The sequence below is a fragment of the Sander lucioperca genome, chromosome 12 (genome assembly GCF_008315115.2).
Source record: "Sander lucioperca isolate FBNREF2018 chromosome 12, SLUC_FBN_1.2, whole genome shotgun sequence".
In the NCBI taxonomy this organism is placed as follows: Eukaryota; Metazoa; Chordata; class Actinopteri; order Perciformes; family Percidae; genus Sander; species Sander lucioperca.
In genome coordinates this window covers 22744122-22766556 of record NC_050184.1, presented here as the reverse complement: position 1 = coordinate 22766556, position 22435 = coordinate 22744122, and the positions used below count along the sequence as shown (strand labels likewise).

General features: G+C 43.3%; 1 protein-coding gene across 4 annotated transcripts in view; it reads right to left on the bottom strand.

Annotated features, from left to right (window-relative positions):
* Nucleotides 1-500: 500 nt before the first annotated feature.
* The window catches only part of l1camb (L1 cell adhesion molecule, paralog b), a 62260-nt gene continuing 40325 nt past the window's right edge, over nucleotides 501-22435 (bottom strand). For 2 of the 4 annotated variants that reach the window (XM_031313977.2, XM_031313979.2), the window contains 18 exons: nucleotides 22290-22401; nucleotides 18217-18377; nucleotides 16830-16989; nucleotides 16471-16598; nucleotides 16002-16103; nucleotides 10748-10954; nucleotides 10149-10219; nucleotides 8987-9206; nucleotides 7625-7731; nucleotides 6772-7039; nucleotides 6197-6319; nucleotides 4965-5132; nucleotides 4735-4848; nucleotides 3551-3700; nucleotides 3219-3350; nucleotides 2660-2732; nucleotides 2154-2165; nucleotides 501-961 (listed from right to left, as the gene is read on the bottom strand). In XM_031313977.2, the coding sequence (XP_031169837.1) occupies nucleotides 703-961; nucleotides 2154-2165; nucleotides 2660-2732; nucleotides 3219-3350; nucleotides 3551-3700; nucleotides 4735-4848; nucleotides 4965-5132; nucleotides 6197-6319; nucleotides 6772-7039; nucleotides 7625-7731; nucleotides 8987-9206; nucleotides 10149-10219; nucleotides 10748-10954; nucleotides 16002-16103; nucleotides 16471-16598; nucleotides 16830-16989; nucleotides 18217-18377; nucleotides 22290-22401 (2567 nt within the window). In that variant the 3' untranslated portion in view covers nucleotides 501-702. The remainder of the gene's footprint in view (nucleotides 962-2153; nucleotides 2166-2659; nucleotides 2733-3218; nucleotides 3351-3550; nucleotides 3701-4734; nucleotides 4849-4964; nucleotides 5133-6196; nucleotides 6320-6771; nucleotides 7040-7624; nucleotides 7732-8986; nucleotides 9207-10148; nucleotides 10220-10747; nucleotides 10955-16001; nucleotides 16104-16470; nucleotides 16599-16829; nucleotides 16990-18216; nucleotides 18378-22289; nucleotides 22402-22435) is intronic. The other 2 variants (XM_031313978.2, XM_031313980.2) reach the window with 1 other exon arrangement.

Here is a 22435-nt window from a genome sequence, read left to right as displayed (position 1 = left end):
GATCTGAAACAGCGTGACATCGTGATGAAGAACTCTCTCTTACATAAAGTTGACTGCTGTTAGCTGAACAAAGTCAGAATCAGTAACTAAAGCCTTACCAGGTAACATCTGCATCATTGTCCAATAACGGCAGCTTCAGCTTTCAGCCAAAGATCCGTCATAACGCTTAATAACGTTTATTAATATCCACTTCATCGTCACGTATTACCCACTGATGTTTTGCTCTTAACTTTTAGCTCCAAACACGTTGCATTTTTATTCTCAAAGCAGGAAGTGTTCTGTGTTACCCAGCAGTTACATAGTTATTTAGTAAGTAACTGAAAGTTACTGTCAGTTACTTATTTATTAAGTTACTTACAGATTAATTAAGCGACTGATCTTTACGTAAGAACTCGTTTCTGCTGTTCTGCTCTAACCAGTTCAAACAGCTGGTGCTCCCGTCCTCCGTCCTCGAAGAGTGTGTGTGTGTGTGTGTGTGTGTGTGTGTGTGTGTGTGTCTGTGTGTGTCTGTGTGTGTCTGTGTGTGTGTGTGTGTGTGTGTGTGTGTATAAACTCTGAGTAGAAAAGCTGAGACATCCTGTAAACATCGTCACTGCATAAACCTGTGGAATGTATTCAGACAGTGTGTTTTGTTGCAGGCAGTGTGTGTCTGTGTGTGTAATGAGTGTGTGTGTAATACATGTGTGGTGTGTGTGTGTGTGTCTAGCTGGGCCGGTTGAGGATGCTTGACATGGACGGAGCAATGGGCGGAGGCGGGACAGTGGTGACGGGAGAGGCGGGGCCGGAGCTCTCGTTGCCGTGGGGAACGGGCCCACGGCCACTGTACTGGCCGATGAAGGAGCCATCCTCGTTGAACTGGATGTCCACGCTGTCTCCGTACTCCGCCAGAGAGTCGTCGCTGCCCAGCTTGCTCTCGACGCACAGAGACGGCTGGCTGTCCGAGCGCTTCTCATCCACATCGCTGAAACACGACAGAGAGAGAAACATGACACAGAGAAACATGACACAGAGAAACACGACACAGAGAAACACGACACAGAGAAACACGACACAGAGGAACACAGTCAGAGAGAAACACGGTCAGAGAGAAACATGACACAGAGAAACATGACACAGAGAAACACGACACAGAGAAACACGACACAGAAAACACGACACAGAGGAACACGACACAGAGAAACATGACACAGAGAAACATGACATGGAGAAACACGACACAGAGAAACACGACAGAGAAACACGACACAGAGAAACATGACACAGAGAAACACGACACAGAGAAACATGACACGGAGAAACACGACACAGAGAAACACGACACAGAGAAACACGACACAGAGAAACATGACACAGAGAAACAGTCAGAGAGAAACATGACACAGAGAAACACGACACAGAGAAACATGACACAGAGAAACATGACAAAGAGAAACAGTCAGAGAGAAACACGCTCACAGAGAAACACAGTCAGAGAGAAACATGACACAGAGAAACACGACACAGAGAAACACGACACAGAGAAACACGACACAGAGAAACATGACACAGAGAAACAGTCAGAGAGAAACACGCTCACAGAGAAACACAGTCAGAGAGAAACATGACACAGAGAAACACGACACAGAGAAACACGACACAGAGAAACACGACAGAGAAACACGACAGAGAAACATGACACAGAGAAACATGACACAGAGAAACACGACAGAGAAACATGACAGAGAAACACGGTCGGTTTGCGCCGCGCTGGTTGCAAGATAGGGCCCAGACACACACACACACACACACACACACACACACACACACACACACACACACACACACACACACACACACACTCACTCACACATCAACACAGAGTCTCTGATGAAACTCCAATAGCCAAAGATCAGATAAAAGTCAGAGCTGCCAAGACAGGTGGTGGAACAGGAATACAGTACAGTTTGTACTTTATTTGAGTATTTTGTTACTTCATACTTTGAATTCAGAGTGAACTATGAATGACTGTTGTTGTGCTGATGGAATGAATGTGTTAGAAGTTTTAAATAAAAGCCTGGTTCCTTCTGCCACAGAGTAGTTTAATAAACACATCCCAACCCAGTAAGCAGCAGGCACGAGAAGAGAAACATGCAGTCACAGGTCAACTTCCTCACCTCTCCAGAGATCTGCAGGCACAGCGTTAAGGAAGGAAGGAAGAAAGCAGCGAGTGTTAGAGCTAAAGGTCTAATGAAGCATGCAGTTAAGACATTAGTGCAAAATAAAGTGTCAGTTAGATGAGAGTTCATTCCAAAATAAAGGCACAACTTGATAAAATAACAAAACTGTACATGACACGTAAATAATAAATAGTCATTTTGAAATGATGGCGCGCAGAGCGATAACCATTTCTTACAAACCCAAGCAGAAGATCTATACATAACTTCCCAAATCATCAGGAGAACCCTTTATATTTGTTAACTACACATTTTAAATTCTATGTCAAAACTGTTCCACAAGTTAAAACCTTCTACTGACGATATACACATCTCTATATATATATATTAATATTATTCCTCACTTTTGATTACCCTCGGCAACGTAGCGAAGATAATATTAAACCATGATGCAGTTTGGTTTCATGATTCATGTGTTCATGCTTTAAGGTAAAGAAACAACGTACCTGTACTCTCCGAAGGTCTCATCTTTCATTGGCCGAGCTTCAGAATCCACCTCCTTCTCTTCTTTGTCCTTCACTGGAAAACAACAACAACAACTTTAACAACAACAACAACAACAACAACAACAACAACAACAACAACCACAACAACAACAACTTTAACAACAACCACCACCACCACCACCACAACAACAACAACAACAACAACTTTAACAACAACAACAACAACAACAACTTTAACAACAACAACAACCACAACAACAATAACAACTTTAACAACAACAACAACAACTTTAATTCTGTATTAGTGGTATATTATGTGTGTGTCTGTCTAACCTGTGTAGTTGTGTATGTCAGTGTGTACTTGGGTTGTGTATATTATGAGTGTGTTGTTGGGTTGTGTATATGTGTGTGTGTGTCTAACCTGTGTAGTTGTGTATGTCAGTGTGTTGTTGGGTTGTGTATATTATGAGTGTGTGTGTGTGTGTGTGTGTGTGTGTGTCTAACCTGTGTAGTTGTGTGTGTTGTGTGTATCTAGAGTTAATGGGAGGTCAGGTCGTACCTGCGTATTTGCCTCCCTTGCTGCGTTTGATGAGGCAGAGGATGAGCAGGATCAGCACCAGCAGCACGATGGCGCTGATCAGTCCGATCAACCAGCCCTGAGTGGCGAAGCCCCCGGGCATCTCCGACGGCACTGAGAGACACAGAGACATTAATACAGACAGGATTCATACCAATGACTGCAGTCATCTGAACCAGCCTTCCCTTTATAATGATATACAGCAACATAAATCTATTAGAGGGATTAATAAAGTATCTTCTGTCTGTTACCGGCCTCCAGCTGTCCAGAGAAGCCATTTTAATAATAATTACACTCATCACTGTGAGTACTACCTGGTCCAATGGTCCACGTTACGTCTTCCCACTGAGTGTCGTTCCCGTGTTTGATCATCAGGTGGTACTGAGATCCTGGATGAAGGCCTGTCAGCGAATAGAAAGCCTGCGTGGAGTTCACCACCTCTGACTCCTCCCACTGAGCCCCGGCTGCAACACACGCATGCACGCACACAAACACAGACACACACACACACACACACACACACACACGCACACACACACACACACACACACACGCACGCACGCACACACAGACAGACACACGCACACACACACACGCACACACAGACACACACACACACACACACGCACATACATGCACGCACACACACACACACGCATGCACACACGCACACACAGACACACACACACACACACACACACATGCACGCACGCACGCAAACACAGACACACACACACACACACACACACACGCACGCACACACAGACACACACACACACACACGCACACAGACAGACACACACATGCACGCACACACACACACGCACACACACACACACACACGCATGCACACACGCACACACAGACACACACACATGCACGCACACACGCGCCGCGCACACACACACAGACACACACACGCACACATACACACAGAGACTTTTAACTCGTTGAACTTCAAGTATTCCTAATCTGTCCCTCTCAGATGTAAATCAGAACTCAAACTATACTCATTTGTTTTAAGGAAACCCCCAAACTGATTTTTATAAGATTTAGAGATCATGGAGTCCAGCTGCTGATTGGGTATTATACAACAAGTAGATGTGATTGGACAACTAGACATTTACATGCTCCAATCAGCCTGCCAGCACAGCTGATGTTGATGTTTACTACAGCAGAAGTGATGGCAGAATGCTATTAACCAGTAATTACAGTTCACTCCACTTCTCTCTCTGCAATCTCCTCCTCCATTTTTCTCTTAGTCATCATCAGACTCAAACTGAATCTGCATATTTATATTTTATAGTTTTCAGCGGTGATCCAGGACAAACATCTGCAGGATTTAGTTGTTTTTTTTTGTGCTCAGGGTGGAGTGTGTTGATATTCTGAGTTTTAGTTTAACTCTTTTTTAAATTGGTTTAAAATCTGTGGAACATCATGAGTCAGCAGATTCTGAGTCCTGGTAATTATGCAGGAATGTAAAAGCTGCTTTTCTTACGACTCTTCCGGAGGTAGCGGATGACGAAGCCGTGGTTCCTTTCTCTGTCTCCGGGAACCCAGCTCAGGTTGAGGGACGTGTTGCTGGAAACGATGGTGATGTTGGACGGAGGAACTAAAAGAGACGGAGATGGAAAGTAACGGAAACAGAAGGAAGTTATAAAACAAAGATGAGGAACTGAATGAAAGTTCTAAGTAAAGTTGTGGGTGTGTGTGAAGTTACTCATTCACCTCCTTCCAGCAGGGTGGCGCCCCTCCGTGTGATAGGTGGTCCGTCTCCGGCGGCGGTGCGTGCGATCACTTTGAAGATGTAATGGCTGCTGGGGTCCAGAGAGTCCAACTCAATGTGAGTCACACTGGGATCACTGATAATCTGCATCTGCAGTGTGCTCTCCACCTCTGCACAGGAAACACAACCCCCCCAAACTCAACTTCTGTAGTCGACAACACTTAACGTAACGCTACTGTGTCCATGTTCGGACACATCCTGACGGACGCAGTTTCCGGTCTTTTCTCTGTGCTTTTCCTGGGCGAACACCACCAAAGTGCAAATAGAAGTAATTCATACAGAATCTCTTTCAGACATGTTGATGTTCTACTGTCACAGCTCATCTCTGCACACTGTGGTCCAAAGGTCTCAGACTCCCGGCCAACGGGACAGATACAGCACCCTAATCCATTTCATATGGCGCGCCATTTCATATGAAGTTGTGAAAACCTGACCTGCAACCTCGCTCTTTCTTGTAAAAACCCAGCGCACAGTACGTGCTTTATGTTCAAGCAAGTGTCGTGAGAGTAATGTAAGTGAATGTCAGGTGTGTTGTGTGAGTGATGTCAGTGTGTGCGTGCATGGTTGCACATGCGTGCACTTGTACATGCGTGCATGTGTGTGCATGTGCGTATGCATGGGAGTGTGTGGTCAAGCAAGGTCAGGGGAGAGAGCGTGGTAACGTGTCGGAGTGAAAGTAACTTTTGGGCTGATCACAGACTGATTGACAAGTGACAAGCAAGTGCCGTGTGTTGTTGAGAGGTCAGCATGTCGTTTTTGAAAGCCAAGAGGAAAGTTGATGATGAGCACAGACTATTTCAGGAGAAGATGGATTATTTCTTTGTTGAGTTCAGGGACAACGCCACCCTGCTGACCAGACTGGACACTCATCGGCCCCAGGAAATGTAAGTTCCAGACCCCTGCTGTAGTCTGGTACATCTGTCCGTTGCCCAGCGCTATGTCACAATATCTTGCTCTGATTGGTTGTTGATCTGACCAAGTCCAGAGGTGTTTGGTCTACGGCTGCTGATAACGTCTCTTGGAGTTCCAGATTTGGTCTGGCACTGTCAGGCTACAGAGTACAGGTACTAGAATATTTTATACATCTACTCATACACTAAACTGCTTCAATATACTATTCTATCTCCCACCCTGATGACTTTAGTACAGACCTTTCTAAAAGATGCAAACTCACCCTGTCGATACTGCACCACATATCCCAGCAGGAGCCCGTTAGTTTCTTCTGGAGGAGTCCAGTACAGAATCAGGGATTTATCAGAAGGACTCTCGAAACTCAACGATGCAGGAGGACCGGGTGCTACACACACACACACACACACACACACACACACACACACACACACACACACACACCAGTTAGCATATCTAATAAATGTATCTTCAATAAGTCTATATCTCACACGGGGGCAGAGCCAGATGTTTTAAAGATTCGGGGCTCAGCCCAAACCTCGGGGCCATGCTCCATTTAGCAGCTTTATGAACTATCTTTCAAACCGTTTGAGATAACAGAATGCCTCAAAATCAGAACATCATTTGGGAAAAATATGATAGCTGCTGAAGAAAATGATCATCCTGTAGAGCCGACATCCTGTTTATATCGAATAGTTCTCCAACTACCTACATCATCTTTCTTTCTTTCTTTCTTTTTCTTTCTTTCTTTCTTTCTTTCTTTCTTTCTTTCTTTCTTCTGGGCTGGAGCTCCATACACTCCGCCCCTGCTCTCCCATCACTCTGTTTCCGTGGACTCACCTCCCTCGGGGGTGCTGAAGCTGTGTGGGGAGGAGGGAGGACTCTCTCCTTTGCTGTTAAAGGCCGTGATGGACAGCTCGTAGGTAGAGTACAGCTGCAGCCCCGACACTTCCTCTGAGGTCTTCGTACCGCGGACCACCACCACCCGACTCTCCCTGTTTCTGTCCATCCCTCGCTCGGATCTTTCCTCTTTCTCTCTCTCCTTGTGCAGGTTTCCCAGAGACCTGCGGCCCCGACCCCCATGTGGACCCAACCTCCTGATGTATATCTGACAAGAGGGGTAGAATAAACCAAATGAATGTGCAGTGTAACCAAGCATGACGGAGGTATTAGTGGGACCGATCCTTTGCAGTTCTAAGTTAGTGATTAACAGACCCGAACGGAAACTGTGCATGTTTTTTTTGTTACAATCTTCAGCGGTGATTCAGAATGAAAGTCTGCAGAATTTTGAGGACTGTTTTTCTGTTTTACTTTTCATTTACTTATTTAACCTTTATTTATAAAACGGCTGCAGACATAAAACATAAATGTATGTAAACAAAACATCTCATCTTAAAAACTATATGCTTTTAAAAATGTTTAAAAGTGGCCACATGGTGGTGCCATCTGCACAAGTTATCATTTCTTCCTTGGCTCACGGCTCAACTCTTTACCAAATTATGTCAAATTCTCTTAATTTTCTTTTATATATCACATGTATTCTTATATATAATACTCTCTTTATAGTTTTTTCTGTGAATGTGTTTCTTGAGATTGAGTTGTTGTAATAACTGTTGTAAGGGTTGTTAGTGTAATAAGTGTTGTTAGCTGTAATAACTGTTGTAATAACCATTGTAAGTTGTACTAACTGTACCTTGTATCCCTGCAGCAGACCTCGGACGTTCTGGGCTTCGTTCCACTTGACTCGGACCGTGCTGTTCATCACAGTCGTTGTGACTCCAGTCGGTGCTTCCGCCGGCTCTGAGAGAGACAAATAAACAAAAATCATTATTTTAATGAAGAAACATGTTGCATTTGTTTAATTTGTGGTACTTGCTATGGGAACTGATACTATTGTATCCCAGTTTAAACATTATCAATTATTACACCTCATATCATAGACAACTGTGCCCCCAGTCTACAAACTGACGGGCAAGGATGAGGCTCCATCTGCTCAGGAAACAGCCCGATAAGACAGCTCTTGTGTCAGCCTGTCGGCCCAAACTGAGACTCAAAAAACTCATCCAAATGGTTATGTTACACATAAATGTGTCCATCAATCATTCAGGCTTTTGGCTCTTGACAGAGAGATATTTTCTGTTAGAAAACCACTGAGAGCGATGAACAAGCTGCACACCCGAGCGCTTCTGTTCTACCAGAAACAAGATCCCAACAAAACAAGTCATCTAACTGCTGGTCTCTTTCATTGGATTTGACATTTCTGCAGAAATCGATGTGATGCACTCTCATTGTAAGATGTTAGGGTTAGGGTTAGAGAGTTTGAGTTTGAGAAAGGAACTTTAACCTCTTTTATGAGGGATGTAATTACTAAGTTCTTGTACAAGAAAGGTCTTCAATTATTTGTTGCTCTGTATGAAGACCAATCAGCCTCTACATAGAGTTTACTACAGACAGAACACTATAGACAGGGGTGGCAGTAGCTCAGTCCATAGGGAGTTGGGTTGGGAACCGGAGGGTCGTTGGTTCAAGTTCCAGTACGGACCAAAGTACAGAGTGTGGATTGGTAGCTGGAGAGATGCCAGTTCACCTCCTGGACACTGCCAGGTGCTCTTGTGCAAGGCACCGTACCCCCCCCTAACCGCTCAGGGCGCTGGTCCAGCATTGGCAGCCCGCTCACTCTGACATCTCTCCATTTGTGCATGAATAGGTCCTGAGCATGTGTGTGTGTAAATTGTAATTTCCCCACTGGGGATCAATTAAAAACAAAAAAAAGTCTGAAGGAATTCTCTTCTTGGCCATAAAGAAGGTAATTGTAGAAAATAGGAGGAAGATCTTTTTGTTGATGATTGGTGTGAAACTATATGTGCTAGCATTCCAAAGTTTTGTTTACTGTTAGATACAATAAACATGTAATTTGATTCAAAGACTCCGATTGTGTGTTTACTGTATATTTATTGATCTTTATGTTTATGTTTGTGTTGTATGGTGAAGCTATAACTCACTATTACTCTGTGTTGCTCTGGAATAAATGATCCATAGAGTTTGGATAACGTACCTTCCTCTCCAGAGTGTCCGATCTCTGGCTCCGGTGCCGGTCCTTCTCCGAGAGAGTTGACAGCCTGGACTTTGATCTCAAACGGTGTGTACGTTCCAGTGTTGTTTACCCTGAACGGCGGAGACGTTACGTCTTGGTGGTTCCAGTGTACACTATCAGCCTTTCTCCAGAACACCTTGTACAGGAAGCCGTGGCTGTTATGTAAGCGCTTGTCCATCTCCTGGAAAGACACACAGGAATATTAAATCGATTTTTTGATCAAAGTTGGAGTGCATGCTTCGACACCGATGATGAGGGACTGTTCGTTCTTTATTTACGGGGCTACCGGAGGAGTTTTGGGATCTTTAGTCAAAATAGACTTGACCCTCCCTTCGCCAGCAATACATTTTTCTATGACCCTCCAAAATGATTGTGAAAAGAGGCATGACCCTCCCCAATAATGTATTGATGCCTTCTGTACAGATAACCACTGTTTTTTTTACGACCATGACATACATGACTTAACCTCTGCTTTGTCATCTTACACATCACACTCCACCAAGATGGTGGCCATTTGGAGATTTACTCACTAACATTGTTGTGGAAACACAATATGCATGGAAACTAAATGCACACTTCCTACATTACTACATTGAGAAGTTAAGAAGTTACTCCTCTAGTAAACTAGTATTCACATGAAATAAAACAATAAAAAAGCAAGTTCAACAAAGCACACTGGGTAATAACAAATTGACTATGAACTGGTTGCTATGGACTCATCACTATGCTTCCTCAGTCATTGTATATTTTAGCATATAGGTAAAGCTGCCGAAGCAAAACTCCATTTCACAGACGAACTTCAAAAATGCTGTCGTTTGCACAATTTCAAATCACCGGGACTCAGGCGCGGAGCTGTGGGCGTGGGAATCAGAAATTCAAAGTGTGTTGTGTCCAAAGTGCTGCAACAATCACAACAACCACTGGAAACTTTATACATTGTTCGTCTGCTATTTCATCACTAAATTTACTCAAATATGAGTACCCCCCCCCCCCCCCCCCCGACAAAAAAACTTTGGATGACCCTCCCCTCAACAAAGAATAAAAAGACATGACCCTCCCCTATTTTCCTCCGGTGGTCCATTCCACAAATACCGAACAGTCCCTTACAGACTGAAGTACTCACATCCCAGGTGATGAGCAGAGTCTTTGGGTCTGTGGACTCACTGCGCACACCCGTCGGGTTACTGTCAGGAACTGCAGAAGGAGACAGGGGAAAAAGACAGATAACATCCCATTATAAAGAAACAAAGTAAAGAAATAAAGTTTGAAACATACATGTCTTTGCTTTCTTGCTGAGTCAGATGAGAAGATTGATACCTCTGTAAAATATGTCCCTTAGTTTAGTATGAAGATTGGAAAAATGGATGAAAAAATGTTGTGTAATCCGTAATCAAAGTGTATAAACCAGTTGTGGTTTTGAGGGACTATTTCTTGGCCGGGTTTTAAATAAACTAAGCTAAGCTAACCAGCTGCAGGCCGGTTGCTCTCCCGACACACTATTCTTCGAATAGTATCAACCTTCAGATCTAACAAGAAAGAGATAAAGACAAAATTCTTCCTTAAATGATGATTAAATAAGACATAAATATGTATTCTCCTGTCGCAGACTGACATTTGACAGATCATGGACACAGGATCAGTGTGGGAATCAAATTTCTGACCAGACTGCTTTAATTAAACTCTAACCCAAAATTTACATTGAGAGCGGCGGGCGTTGCTTACCACCTGGCGGCGTTTCGTATGTCTGTGAGGGCTTGCTGGGGTCGCTGTGGCCCAGCTCGTTGATAGCGGTGACCCTGAAGCGGTAAGTGCAGAAACGATGGAGGGTCAGCTCCAGGTGGTTGAATTCCCCAGGAACTCTCTTCCACTCCTCCCACCGCCACTTCCCCTCCTCTGTGTGTCGCTCCTCCCGGGCCTCCACGATGAACTCTGAGAGAAGGACACAGTTATTACTACTTCTGTCAAATGTAACCATGAACAACATGGTTTTAGTTGAACACCCTCTGATGTTGTCAGGGGTTGGGGAAGGTGGGAGGGGGGGTTATATTTGAGTCTGATGTGTCCTCATAATGAACTGTCAAATTGTTATAACAAACCCTAAATAAACTTATATAAGGACTCAAAATGAACCGTAACTTGATTAATAATAATATTGATTGCTATATTCATTCTATCATTTGTTGTTCTTTTCGGCAGAAAGTTGTAATATAATATGTCAAAAAAATACACAAAAGTCATAGTATAGTATGTCGGAAATTTAAATGAAAAAGTTATAGTAGATAGTATGTTGAAAATATACACGAAAAAATCATAGTATAGCATGTTGAAAAAAAGTCACAAAAAAGTCATAGTATACGATGTCGAAAAAATACACAAAAAAGTCATAGTATAGCATGTTGAAAAAAGTCATAGTATAGTATGTCGAAAAAAGTGAAAAAAGTCATAGTATAGTATGTTGAAAAAAGTCCCGAAAAGGTCATAGTATAGCATGTCGAAAAAAGTTGTAAAAAGTCATAGTATAGTATGTCGAAAAAACTGAAAAAAAGTCATAGAATAGTATGACGAAAATATACACAAAAAAGTCATAGTATAGTATGTCGAAAATTTACACGAAAAAATCATAGTATAGTATGTCGAAAATATACACGAAAAAGTCGTAGTATAGTATGTCAAAAAAGTCTAAAAAATAAGTCATAGTATAGTAATAATAATAATAATAATAATAATAATAATAATAATAATAATAATAATAATAATAATAATAATACATTTAATTTATAATGCACTTTTCATCAAAGATCTCAAAGTGCTACAGGTTAGAAACACAAAAGATAAGCAGTTTAAAATACAACAAAGAAAAGAAACAGAAAAAGAAAAAATTCTAAAATTCTTAAGGCCTTTTTTAAAACAGTCAGTGGAGGTGTCAGGGAGGGCATTCCACAGACGTGGGGCAGCAGCACAGAAGGCCCTATCTCCCATTGTCCTGAGTCTGGTTCTGGGTATGTGGAGGAGGTTTGAGTGAATGGAGCGGAGGGAGCGTGTTGTGTTTTGTGGGTTGATAAGTTCTTTGAGGTAGGGGGAGGCATGTCCATGGATGCATTGATGTGTGAGGAGGAAAACCTTGTACTCAATCCTGGTGGAGACGGGAAGCCAGTGGAGTGAGTGGAGAATGGGGGTAATGTGCTCATGTTTCCGCACTCTCATCAGGATCCTAGCTGCAGAGTTTTGGATGTACTGAAGCCTCTGCAGACTCTTTCTATGAATCCCAATGAGCAGTGTGTTACAGTAGTCCAGTCTGGAGGAGACAAAGGCATGAACCAGCTTTTCGGCATCTGAGAGGGAGAGAATGGGGCGGAGTTTTGAGATGTTATGGAGGTGGTAGAAAGAGGTCTTGCATAGGTGATTAATATGGGCTTCAAAAGTGAGTTGGGAGTCCATTTTTACACCATGATTTGTGACTGTTGATGAGAGGGGGATGTTGGAGCCAGAAAATGTGATGCTGGTTATGGATGATGATTTGGTCTGGTGAGTGCCAACCAGGATGGCTTCAGTTTTGGAGCTGTTGAGTTGAAGGAAGCTGTGCTCCATCCATACCTTTATCTCCTCCAGACAGGTGGTGAGTTTTGATGGGGATGACTGTGAGGGTGGGGTTTCAGCTGTGGCATTTACATAGAGCTGTGTGTCATCGGCATAGCAGTGGAATGAAATTTTGTGACGGTTGATGATTTGGCCAAGGGGGGTGAGGTAGAGGATGAAGAGGATGGGGCCAAGGACTGACCCCTGGGGGACACCGCAGGTAACTGTGTGTGGATTTAATTTGGAGTGGCCCAGGGAGATGTATTCTGTCCGGTTTGTGAGGTATGATTTGAACCAACTGAGGGCAGTGTCATTGAGTCCAGTGGTGAGGTGGAGCCGGTTTAAAAGAATGCCATGGTCGACAGTATCAAATGCAGCAGAAAGGTCCAGGAGGATGAGGAGGGAGGGAGAGCCAGCATCGGATGATATGAGGAGGTCGTTTGTGACTCTGACGAGGGCAGTCTCTGTGCTGTGGGCAGAGCGGAAACCTGACTGGAATTTTTCAAAGAGGTTATTTTGTTTGAGGTGGTCCTGAAGGTGGGTGGCAACTGCTTTCTCAAGTACTTTTGATATGAAAGGGAGATTGGAGATGGGCCTATAGTTGGATAGGACTTCCGGATCAAGAGTGGGTTTTTTTGAGCAGTGGTCTGATAATGGCATTTTTTAAGACAGGGGGAACGTGACCAGTTTGGAGGGAATGATTTATAGCAGCAGTGATCAGGGGACTTAGGACAGTGATATGGGTTTTTACCAGGGAGGTTGGGAGAGGGTCCAGGGGACAGGTGGAGGATTTCATCTTCCTGACAATGTTCTGCACCTCCTCTGATGAAACCTCAGGAAAGCAGTTTAGGGGTTGGGAGACGGTATATGTTGGGGGAACAGTTTGGGTGGGAGGACCAGAAAGGGCAGAGCGAATATGTACAATTTTTGATGTGAAGAAATCCATGAATTTATTGCACTGCTCTTCTGTAGTGGCAGTAAGTGGGGGGGGATTGTGGTTTGAGAAGGTGGTTAACAGTGGAGAAAAGCTGCTTGGAATTTCCTGGGCTCTTTCTGATGGCATCGGAGTAAAACTGTGACCTTGCCTCTTTGAGGGACTGTGCATATTTTTGTTGTTGCTCCTGGTAAATTTGTTTGTGGACAGTGAGGCCAGAGGCTCTGAAGCGCCGCTCAAGGACCCGCCCTGCTGCCTTCATCTTACGAAGCCCATCTGTGAACCAGGGTGCTGAGCGGGTGAAGGTGACTGCTCTTGTTTTAACAGGGGCATGGAGGTCCAGGAGGCTGCTCAGATGGCTGTTGTAGTAGTCCACTGCTTCGTCGGCTGATGAAAAGTGTGTGGAAAGATGCTGAAAGTCTGCAGCCAAGAGTTCGGGGTTTATGTTTTTTAGGTTTCTGAAACAGATATTCCGCTTAGGCTTGGAGAGGCTGGATGAGGATGGCAAATCCATAGAAATGGCCTTGTGATCAGACACACCTAGGTCATACACCTGCAGGTTGGTGAGAGGGGCAGAGTTTGTAATGACCAGGTCCAAGGCATGCCCCCTGGTGTGTGGGGACATCAACAAGTTGTTTTAAATTAAAGCAGTCCAGTAGTTCAAGAAATTCAGCTGCAAAACGGCAGGAGGGGGTGTCAACGTGGATGTTCATATCACCTAAAATTATAACATCGGCAGAGGATGTGCAGAAAGTTGTCAGAAGATTTGACATCTCAGTGATAAATGATGGGTTTGGTTTTGGTGGTCGGTAGATGAGGAAGAACAGCACAGGGGAAGGGGACTTACATTTAAATGCAAGGCATTCAAATGAAGACAGTTCAGGTAATGGTTGCAGAGATAGCTCCAGATCGCTGCGATGGATGACTGACAGGCTGCCACCACGCCCTGTGCTGCGAGCTTTCTGGAGGTAGCTATATCCTTGGGGACAGCTCTCATTTAAAGAAGAAAAGGTATTTGGTTGGTGCCAGGTCTCTGTAATGCCCATATAATCCAGACATTTATCTAGGATATGGTCATGAATGAGGCAGGATTTGTTTGTAATAGACTGTGCATTTAAGAGTTCAATTTTGCTACTTGATGATGCAACAAGTCTTTGCACTGGCCGTAGCAGACTGAAGTCCACTCCACGTTTCCCATTCAGCTCACTGAGAGGTGTTGCCATGGAGACGTCCAAACTACTTAGCCGGTAGGAGACAGCACTCTGATGACGTGTGCGTGGAGTAACAGTTTGCGTTGCTGACCAGAGAGCCGGGATGGTAAAACTTGTCTGTGAGCAGACAAACTTTCTGCGGGAACTTCTATGGATGTAGCGTGGACGGCGGAGAAGTCCTAGTTGTTTAATCACTGCACTGCACGGTGGAGTGAAGAAACTGTTGAGGTTCATCAGTTGGTTGACGGAGTAATTCAACATAGTGGTGGTGCCGGCGGCGACGTGGAAGAGGTGCAGGTTGGTTTTAGCCGCGTAGCCAGAATGCTAGCTACAAGGTCTTTCAACTCTGCGGCAGCGGCGATGGATGGTTTCAGGCTTCCCAGATGCACTTCACGATGGCATGGACAGGCTGAGTCCAGGCTGTCCAGGAGGAGACTTTTCCGACTGCGGTAGCAGCGGCGATGACCAATTCCAGGGAGTCTCCGAGCAGGTGTTTTGCTAGCGGCAACAGGTAGGCCACCGCTAGACTCGAAAGGTACCTGATAGCTATCCAGAAAGGTCCACTGTTCGGTGGTGCGGAAAGTAAAACGGTTATTTAAAAAAGGGTTCACTGGTCGGTGGCACGGATAGTAAAAGGTTATTAAAAAAAGTTTGCTTAAAAACTTGCCGTTATTTTGGCTCAACTGGAGAAGCGGCGAACAGACAGCGCCAGCCTCCTCTCCCAATCAATATCAAACAAGTATGTCGAAAAAAGTCATAAAAAGTCATAGTATAGTATGTCGAAAAAACTGAAAAAAGTCATAGTATAGTATGTCGAAAAAAGTCCCGAAAAAGTCATAGTATAATATCTCTGAAAGAGTGAAAAAAGGTCATAGTATAGTATGTCGAAAATATACATGAAAAAGTCACAGTATACTAGGTCGAAAATATACACGAGAAAGTCATAGTATAATATGTCGAAAAAAGTCTTAAAAAGTCATACTATTTTATGTCGAAAAAAGTCCCGAAAAAGACATAGTATAATATGTCGAAAATATACACGAAAAAGTCATAGTATATTATGTCGAAAATATACACGAAAAAGTCGTAGTATAGTATGTTGAAAAAAGTCATAAAAAATCGTAGTATAGTATGGCGAAAATATACAAGAAAAAGTCCTGTGTCTGTGTGTGTTTGTGTGTGTGTGTGTCTGTGTGTTGTGTGTGTGTGTGTGTGTGTCTGTGTGTGTGTGTGTGTGTGTGTGTGTGTTCAGTACCTATGATGGGGCTGTTGTGTGAGTTTCCTGGGATCCAGCTCAGAGTGAGGTGGTGGTCCTCAACATCAGACAGAGACAGATCTTTAGGAGGGTCCGGCCGGGCTGAGGGTCGACACAAAAAACTGTTACACACAGACACACACACAAACACAGACACAGACACAGACACACACACAAACACACAGACACACGCATATACACACACACACACACACACACACACACACACACACACACACACACACACACACACACACACACAGAGACACACACACACACACACACACACAATCACACACACACACACACACACACACACACACACACACACACACACACACACAGAGAGACACACAGACACACACTAACACACACACACACACACACACACACACACACACACACACACACACACACACACACACACACACACACACACACACACACACACACAGATACGGTGACATACCGACAACCGTGATGGAGCCGCTGGCCTTCACATGGTCCAGATCAGTGATGACCTCACAGGAATAAACCCCGCCATCGTCTGATTGGATGTCTGTCACTTTTAAGGTGCCATTCCCAAAGATAATGCGTCTAAATACACACACACACACACACACACACACACACACACACACACACACACACACACACACACACACACACACAAATACTTAATTTTAACATGAAAAACATGTTAAAATATGAAAAGGATGTTATTAAAACAAGAAGGTGAGCATTATGTTGAAGTCAGATGGACAGACTAATCTTGGACATGATATAACTTGATGGTACTGCGCCACATGTCGTGAGTGATGCGTTTACTTGTCATCTGGAGACGATTCCTGCACCTCCTGTCCATCTTTTCTCCATTTAATCTGGAACTTGAGCAGCCGAGGGTCTTTGTAGAAGTCACAGTCCAGCAGAGCGCTGCTTCCTCTGAGCGCTTGCACGTCCTGTGGTCTCACCAGGATCACGGTTCGATCTGACAGGAACAGGAATACAGGACACGGCGCCACGTTTAGTCTCAGTTTATAGTAGGAATATTCTCATGTGCACATCTTTCTATAGTGTTTGTCTAAAGGATGCATGCGTATTGAAGAGATAAGTCCTTCATTTCAGTAACCAGTAACAGTAAAAAATATGTTTCTGCAGCATAAACACAATTCTCTGGAAACTGCAAATTTTAGAAACCTCAATATTGATTTGATAACAATAAGAACTGTATAAGTTGATGGCTTATTTAAAGCAATTTGAGCAGGTTTGTAGTGCCATTCAGACAAAAGATTTGTGAAGAGATTAATCTTTTTCAGCAGTATGTGGTGGAGCCAGATAAAGAGTGAAGGGATGAATGTGTTTCAGCAGTATGTGGTGAGTGAGATAAAGAGTGAAGGGATGAATGTGTTTCAGCAGTATGTGGTGAGTGAGATAAAGAGTGAAGGGATGAATGTGTTTCAGCAGTATGTGGTGAGTGAGATAAAGAGTGAAGGGATGAATGTGTTTCAGCAGTATGTGGTGAGTGAGATAAAGAGTGAAGGGATGAATGTGTTTCAGCAGTATGTGGTGAGTGAGATAAAGAGTGAAGGGATGAATGTGTTTCAGCAGTATGTGGTGAGTGAGATAAAGAGTGAAGAGATGGAGCGGCGTTAGAATCCGAGAAATAAAACCCTGTTTTCTCTCTTTCATCTCTACTAGAATGCAGCTGTAGCAAGTATCTCACTAGCTCTATCCTCATTCATATTTTAAGACGCTACAAATGATATCCAGCTACAAAACAACCTGAACAGTCTGAAGTTAGAACGTAAGTCCGGAGAGTGATGATACACCGTCTCGTCTCATTGGTGGAAACTGGCAGCTGTCAGAACGCTGCCGACCGGAGACTAAAGTTTACACTTGTCTCGTCCAGAATCTGACAGAGATCACATCTAAACTTTTTTTAAATCAAATGTTTCTGACCAGTTATTAAACCAAGCTCTGTGCTGTTTCTTCTGAGCAGAACAGTATTATCTTTCAATGTTGTTCAGTTGTTGCCGCTCTAACCTCCAGCACATCCTGGGGATGATCTATGTGAAGATTACTGCTTTTAGAATGCTGCAGACCGGAAACGGCACGGAGACAAACGTTTCCTCTCATCTCAACAGGAATCTTTGCTCTGAACTTTATTTCAGCTGATGGGTACTTTATTATTATTAAAGATTGATGTTGGACTGACTGAGGACTTCCAGGTGAGCGGTGATGGAGATGTCGGTGAGTATGATGGAGCAGGTGTACTCTCCGCTGTCACTGAGGCTGGCGCCAGACAGTTTGATGGTCCCGTCGGTCTGCAGCGAGACACGAGGGTCGGACAGCAGAGGCACATTGTCCTCCCCCTCCCTGCAGAGGAAAGACACATACAGTCATCAGACGGCTCTGTTACTCCAGCATGAAACATCCAGACAGGAAGAGCAGAGAGAGTTTCCTGACTCATCACTGAACCGATGATGGACAGAAGATCAATAAACGATGGGCAGAGAGAGGAGAGATATCACTGTGAACAAGGGGGGGGGGCACATTATAACTGAGGGGTCTTGAGCTTAAACACTTTTCCTGCATTCTGGTGAATTTGTATGCAACAATTTGTGCCTTTTCTGCATCAAGTTATGGTGCAAATAGTACTAATCTGTTAGAGAATGAGACATTGTTAAAGCCAGAAGATAAATCTACATAAATCTAATCATACATAATCTTTATGTTCCACTTCTAGTTGTGTGGTTTAACCACTGATGTAGCAGAGGAGACACACTTCTTGACCAATGTTTTTTAACCTATTGTGGGGAAAGTGTTGTCCTTAATATCTTTTAAGGGGACAAATCTACCTCTTCTAAATATTGGGGGGACATATCCCCATGCGTGGCTCTAAACACTATGAACAAATGTTTAAGGCCTGTAAAACAACATGCACATTCTTCAGGTTCAGGTTACTTTATTTGTTGCCGTGGATACATTTGTTTCATCCGTGACACCACAGACAACATCCAATAAATACATAAAACAGTTGAAATGCTCCAGTGAATACCTAATAAATACCAATGAAAACTTAACTTCAAACTGACCACAATAAAATCTAAAAACTGACGAATGAATAAATAACATATAGGCCTACACAGATACATGCTAATGTGCAAATTGTGCAGTTTGTCTTACATTAATGTGACTGCTGCTGGCAATAAGCTGTTTAATAGTGTTTGGTTTTACACTGTGGAACTAAAAACCTCTTTCCAGAAGAGAGAAGCTAAAAACTCAATGCTGTGATTCTAAGATTATTTTTTGGGGCATTTCCACATTTAATTAATAGGACAGTCTGATATGAAAGGGGATAGAGATGGGAAGACAAGCAGGAAACTGTCCCAGGTCGGACTGGAAGCTTAGACCTTCTGCATCGAGGTATAAACCTCTGTATATGTGCGCCTGCTCTACCCACTGAGCCAACCCGGCCACATCATTCTTTCAAGATGCAAATATGATTCTCTATTAAACATTCATCAGATGGGTTTATTATTCCAACATTAAACAGACAGACAGTAAAAGCTATAGGTCCATCAGCGAAAAAGTTTCCTGGCTCATCAGTGAGTGGATGATGGACAGAAGGAGATCAATAAACAAGAGAGAGAGGATAGAGAGCAGAAAGAGAGGAGAGTGAAGAGAGAGAGATAGAGAGAGAGAGAGAGAGAGAGTGAAGAGAGAGAGATAGAGAGAGAGAGAGAGAGAGAGAGAGAGAGACAGAGAGAGAGAGAGAGAGAGAGAGAGAGAGAGAGAGAGAGAGACAGTCCAACTCTAGGGCTAGATAGATCTATCTATCTAGCTATCTAGCCCTAGAGTTTGACTGTTAAATCAGTTTTACTATCTATCTATCAGCCACCGGAGGGCGCTGCTGCTTTAACAGTCAAACTCTAGGGCTAGGATTACATCTCAACATCTTTCTAAGGGTTACAGCTTTTAAGGCGAGACACGGCAGGCAAAAACATCGTTTTATTTTCACTGGTCAATTTTGAGATTTTGGGCTATTTGTCTTCAATAACATGTTTTCTTTCAGACTTGTGGTGAAAAAAAGGTTTACAGCGGCGGTAATCAAACTGCCTCTCTCTCTTTCTCTCTCTCTCTCTCTTTCTCTCTCTCTCTCTCTCCAACCAAGCAGTTTACAGAAATTCATAGCCTACATGTCATATATTAAATATGTAGGTGTCACATATATACTATTGTAATATAATTCCTCTACAATACTAAACAGATCTGTAATTGTGGGGTCCTAAGTGGTTGTGAGACCCTCAGATCCATATGTAGCTGTCATTGGAGCTGCTGTCACCTCTCCTAGGAGAACTTCCAGCTTCTTTTCTGGTGTTAGCATTTTTTAGCTATTTTACCAAGGTGTAAAACTCTTAGTGAAGATAGTTTTTCCCAGTGGAGGAGGAAGTGCATCTCTGTCTGACCCAGTAGGTGGTCACTGAGCCTGTCTCTCTCTCTGACCTGTCTGTCTGACCCAGTAGGTGGTCACTGAGCCTATCTCTCTCTCTGACCTGTCTGTCTGACCCAGTAGGTGGTCACTGAGCCTGTCTCTCTCTCTGACCTGTCTGTCTGACCCAGTAGGTGGTCACTGAGCCTGTCTCTCTCTCTGACCTGTCTGTCTGACCCAGTAGGTGGTCACTGAGCCTGTATTTAGTTAGGATCCATCTCTTCTTCGTATCTTTGACAGTGTTCAGATACTCTGTCAAATAACAATTTAGTCTACTTTGTTTGCTTTCTCCAATGTTCTAAATATTGGTCTTTTGAATGATTCATAAGCAGCTCATCCCTGTGTATTACCGGATGTCCAGTGACAGTGCAGCATGGAGGCACTCAGAATGCCAACGCATGCCTCAACTCGGTCATATGTCCAAAAACAGTCTTTGTGGGGAAAAGCAGGGTTGAGGCTGCAGTCAGTATGGTGATTTCTACATTCAATGAGGGTGCCTCTGCCATGCTGGCTGTGATGGAGAAATTGTGGCTTCAGAGCACAGCCTGTCAATGCAATGAAAGATGACGCCATGGTTAGGATCTCAAAAGCCAATAGTGTCCATTCCACCAGCGCATAGCGGAGCCGTAAAAGTGTAAAGACACCAGCAGGAGATGGAGGAGGGCCCTACATATGGTGTTGGCATGGATGTGTGGACTGTAAACTAACTTGGGGGAACTAGGCTGTGTAATGGTTGTGTTCTGTCAGTTCGTAGTTTATGATGTAATGGTCTTCAGTTGAAGGCCATGTTGACCTGTTGTTTTGGATGTTATCATCAGTGATGGATGAAGCAATAATGAGTTTAGGATGTTAAACAGTGTGATACATGGATCTTACTTGGACCTAAAGGGATATGTGTCTGTAATTCATGGCTTAAAATAGAAATTAGTGGAATGTTGCTATAAAAATCTTTAAAGCCCGTTTTGTCAAAATGACTTTTCTCTCAGACTCCAAGTCTGAAATCTCCACTTCAGTAGGACCTTTATACACCAAACCTTCCAGTACTGTACCTGGTTATATTATGAAGTCATTTACAGAGGGATTTGTAAATATATTATTCCTAGCCTGATTTATATAATATTTTATTCCAAAAAACATGGCGGAAATTGATTTTTTAAGGCTATTGACAGTATATTCTGATTTACAGGATAACAAAAGTAGATATCCATAAATCCCTCTGTAATTCTTTTCCCATCTAATATGTGAACACAATGAAAAAAGAATTTTGAACCTGGCTTTATCCAATACTCAGATTTCGTTTTTTAAAATATATGCAAATTACTGCATATTTAATTAGATAATGCATCATTTGCATATTTAAACATTAAATTACAGAAAACTTGTAATACATGTTTTTCTCATATTAATGTCAGTAATCAACTGGGAGAGTTTCATGGTGATATATGCTAGTTACAAATGTTACCCTATTCACCTGTAGCCTTAACTGTTCTAAATAAGATGTTATAACTGACATAGTTCATCTCACAGCATTAAGGATAAGGCTGTTGTCATTCTCTGTTTGATTTACTGTCTTTTTAGATGCAATCATTACCAAACTGAAACTCTGCAGCTGGGAGTGACTGAATACTGCTCACTACCAAGAAAACTGCGGCGTGAATACTTTATACAGAGGAGTGAGGAGATAACTCTAATCTATCGGAGGGATGAATTATGAATGAGTATGAATGCCTTTATGTGTGCTGGAAGGAGGCATGAACATAAAGGTTGTGGTTTCTGATGTTTAATATGTCTCTGACCATGTGATGTGCGGTCGCGGCGAGCCAAAGGATTCACAGAACAGCACGATGTCTCCGCCCTCAATGACTTGGTACACGACTCCATCAGACGACAGGATCTGAGGAGGGAGCTCTGACACACACACACACACACACACACACACACA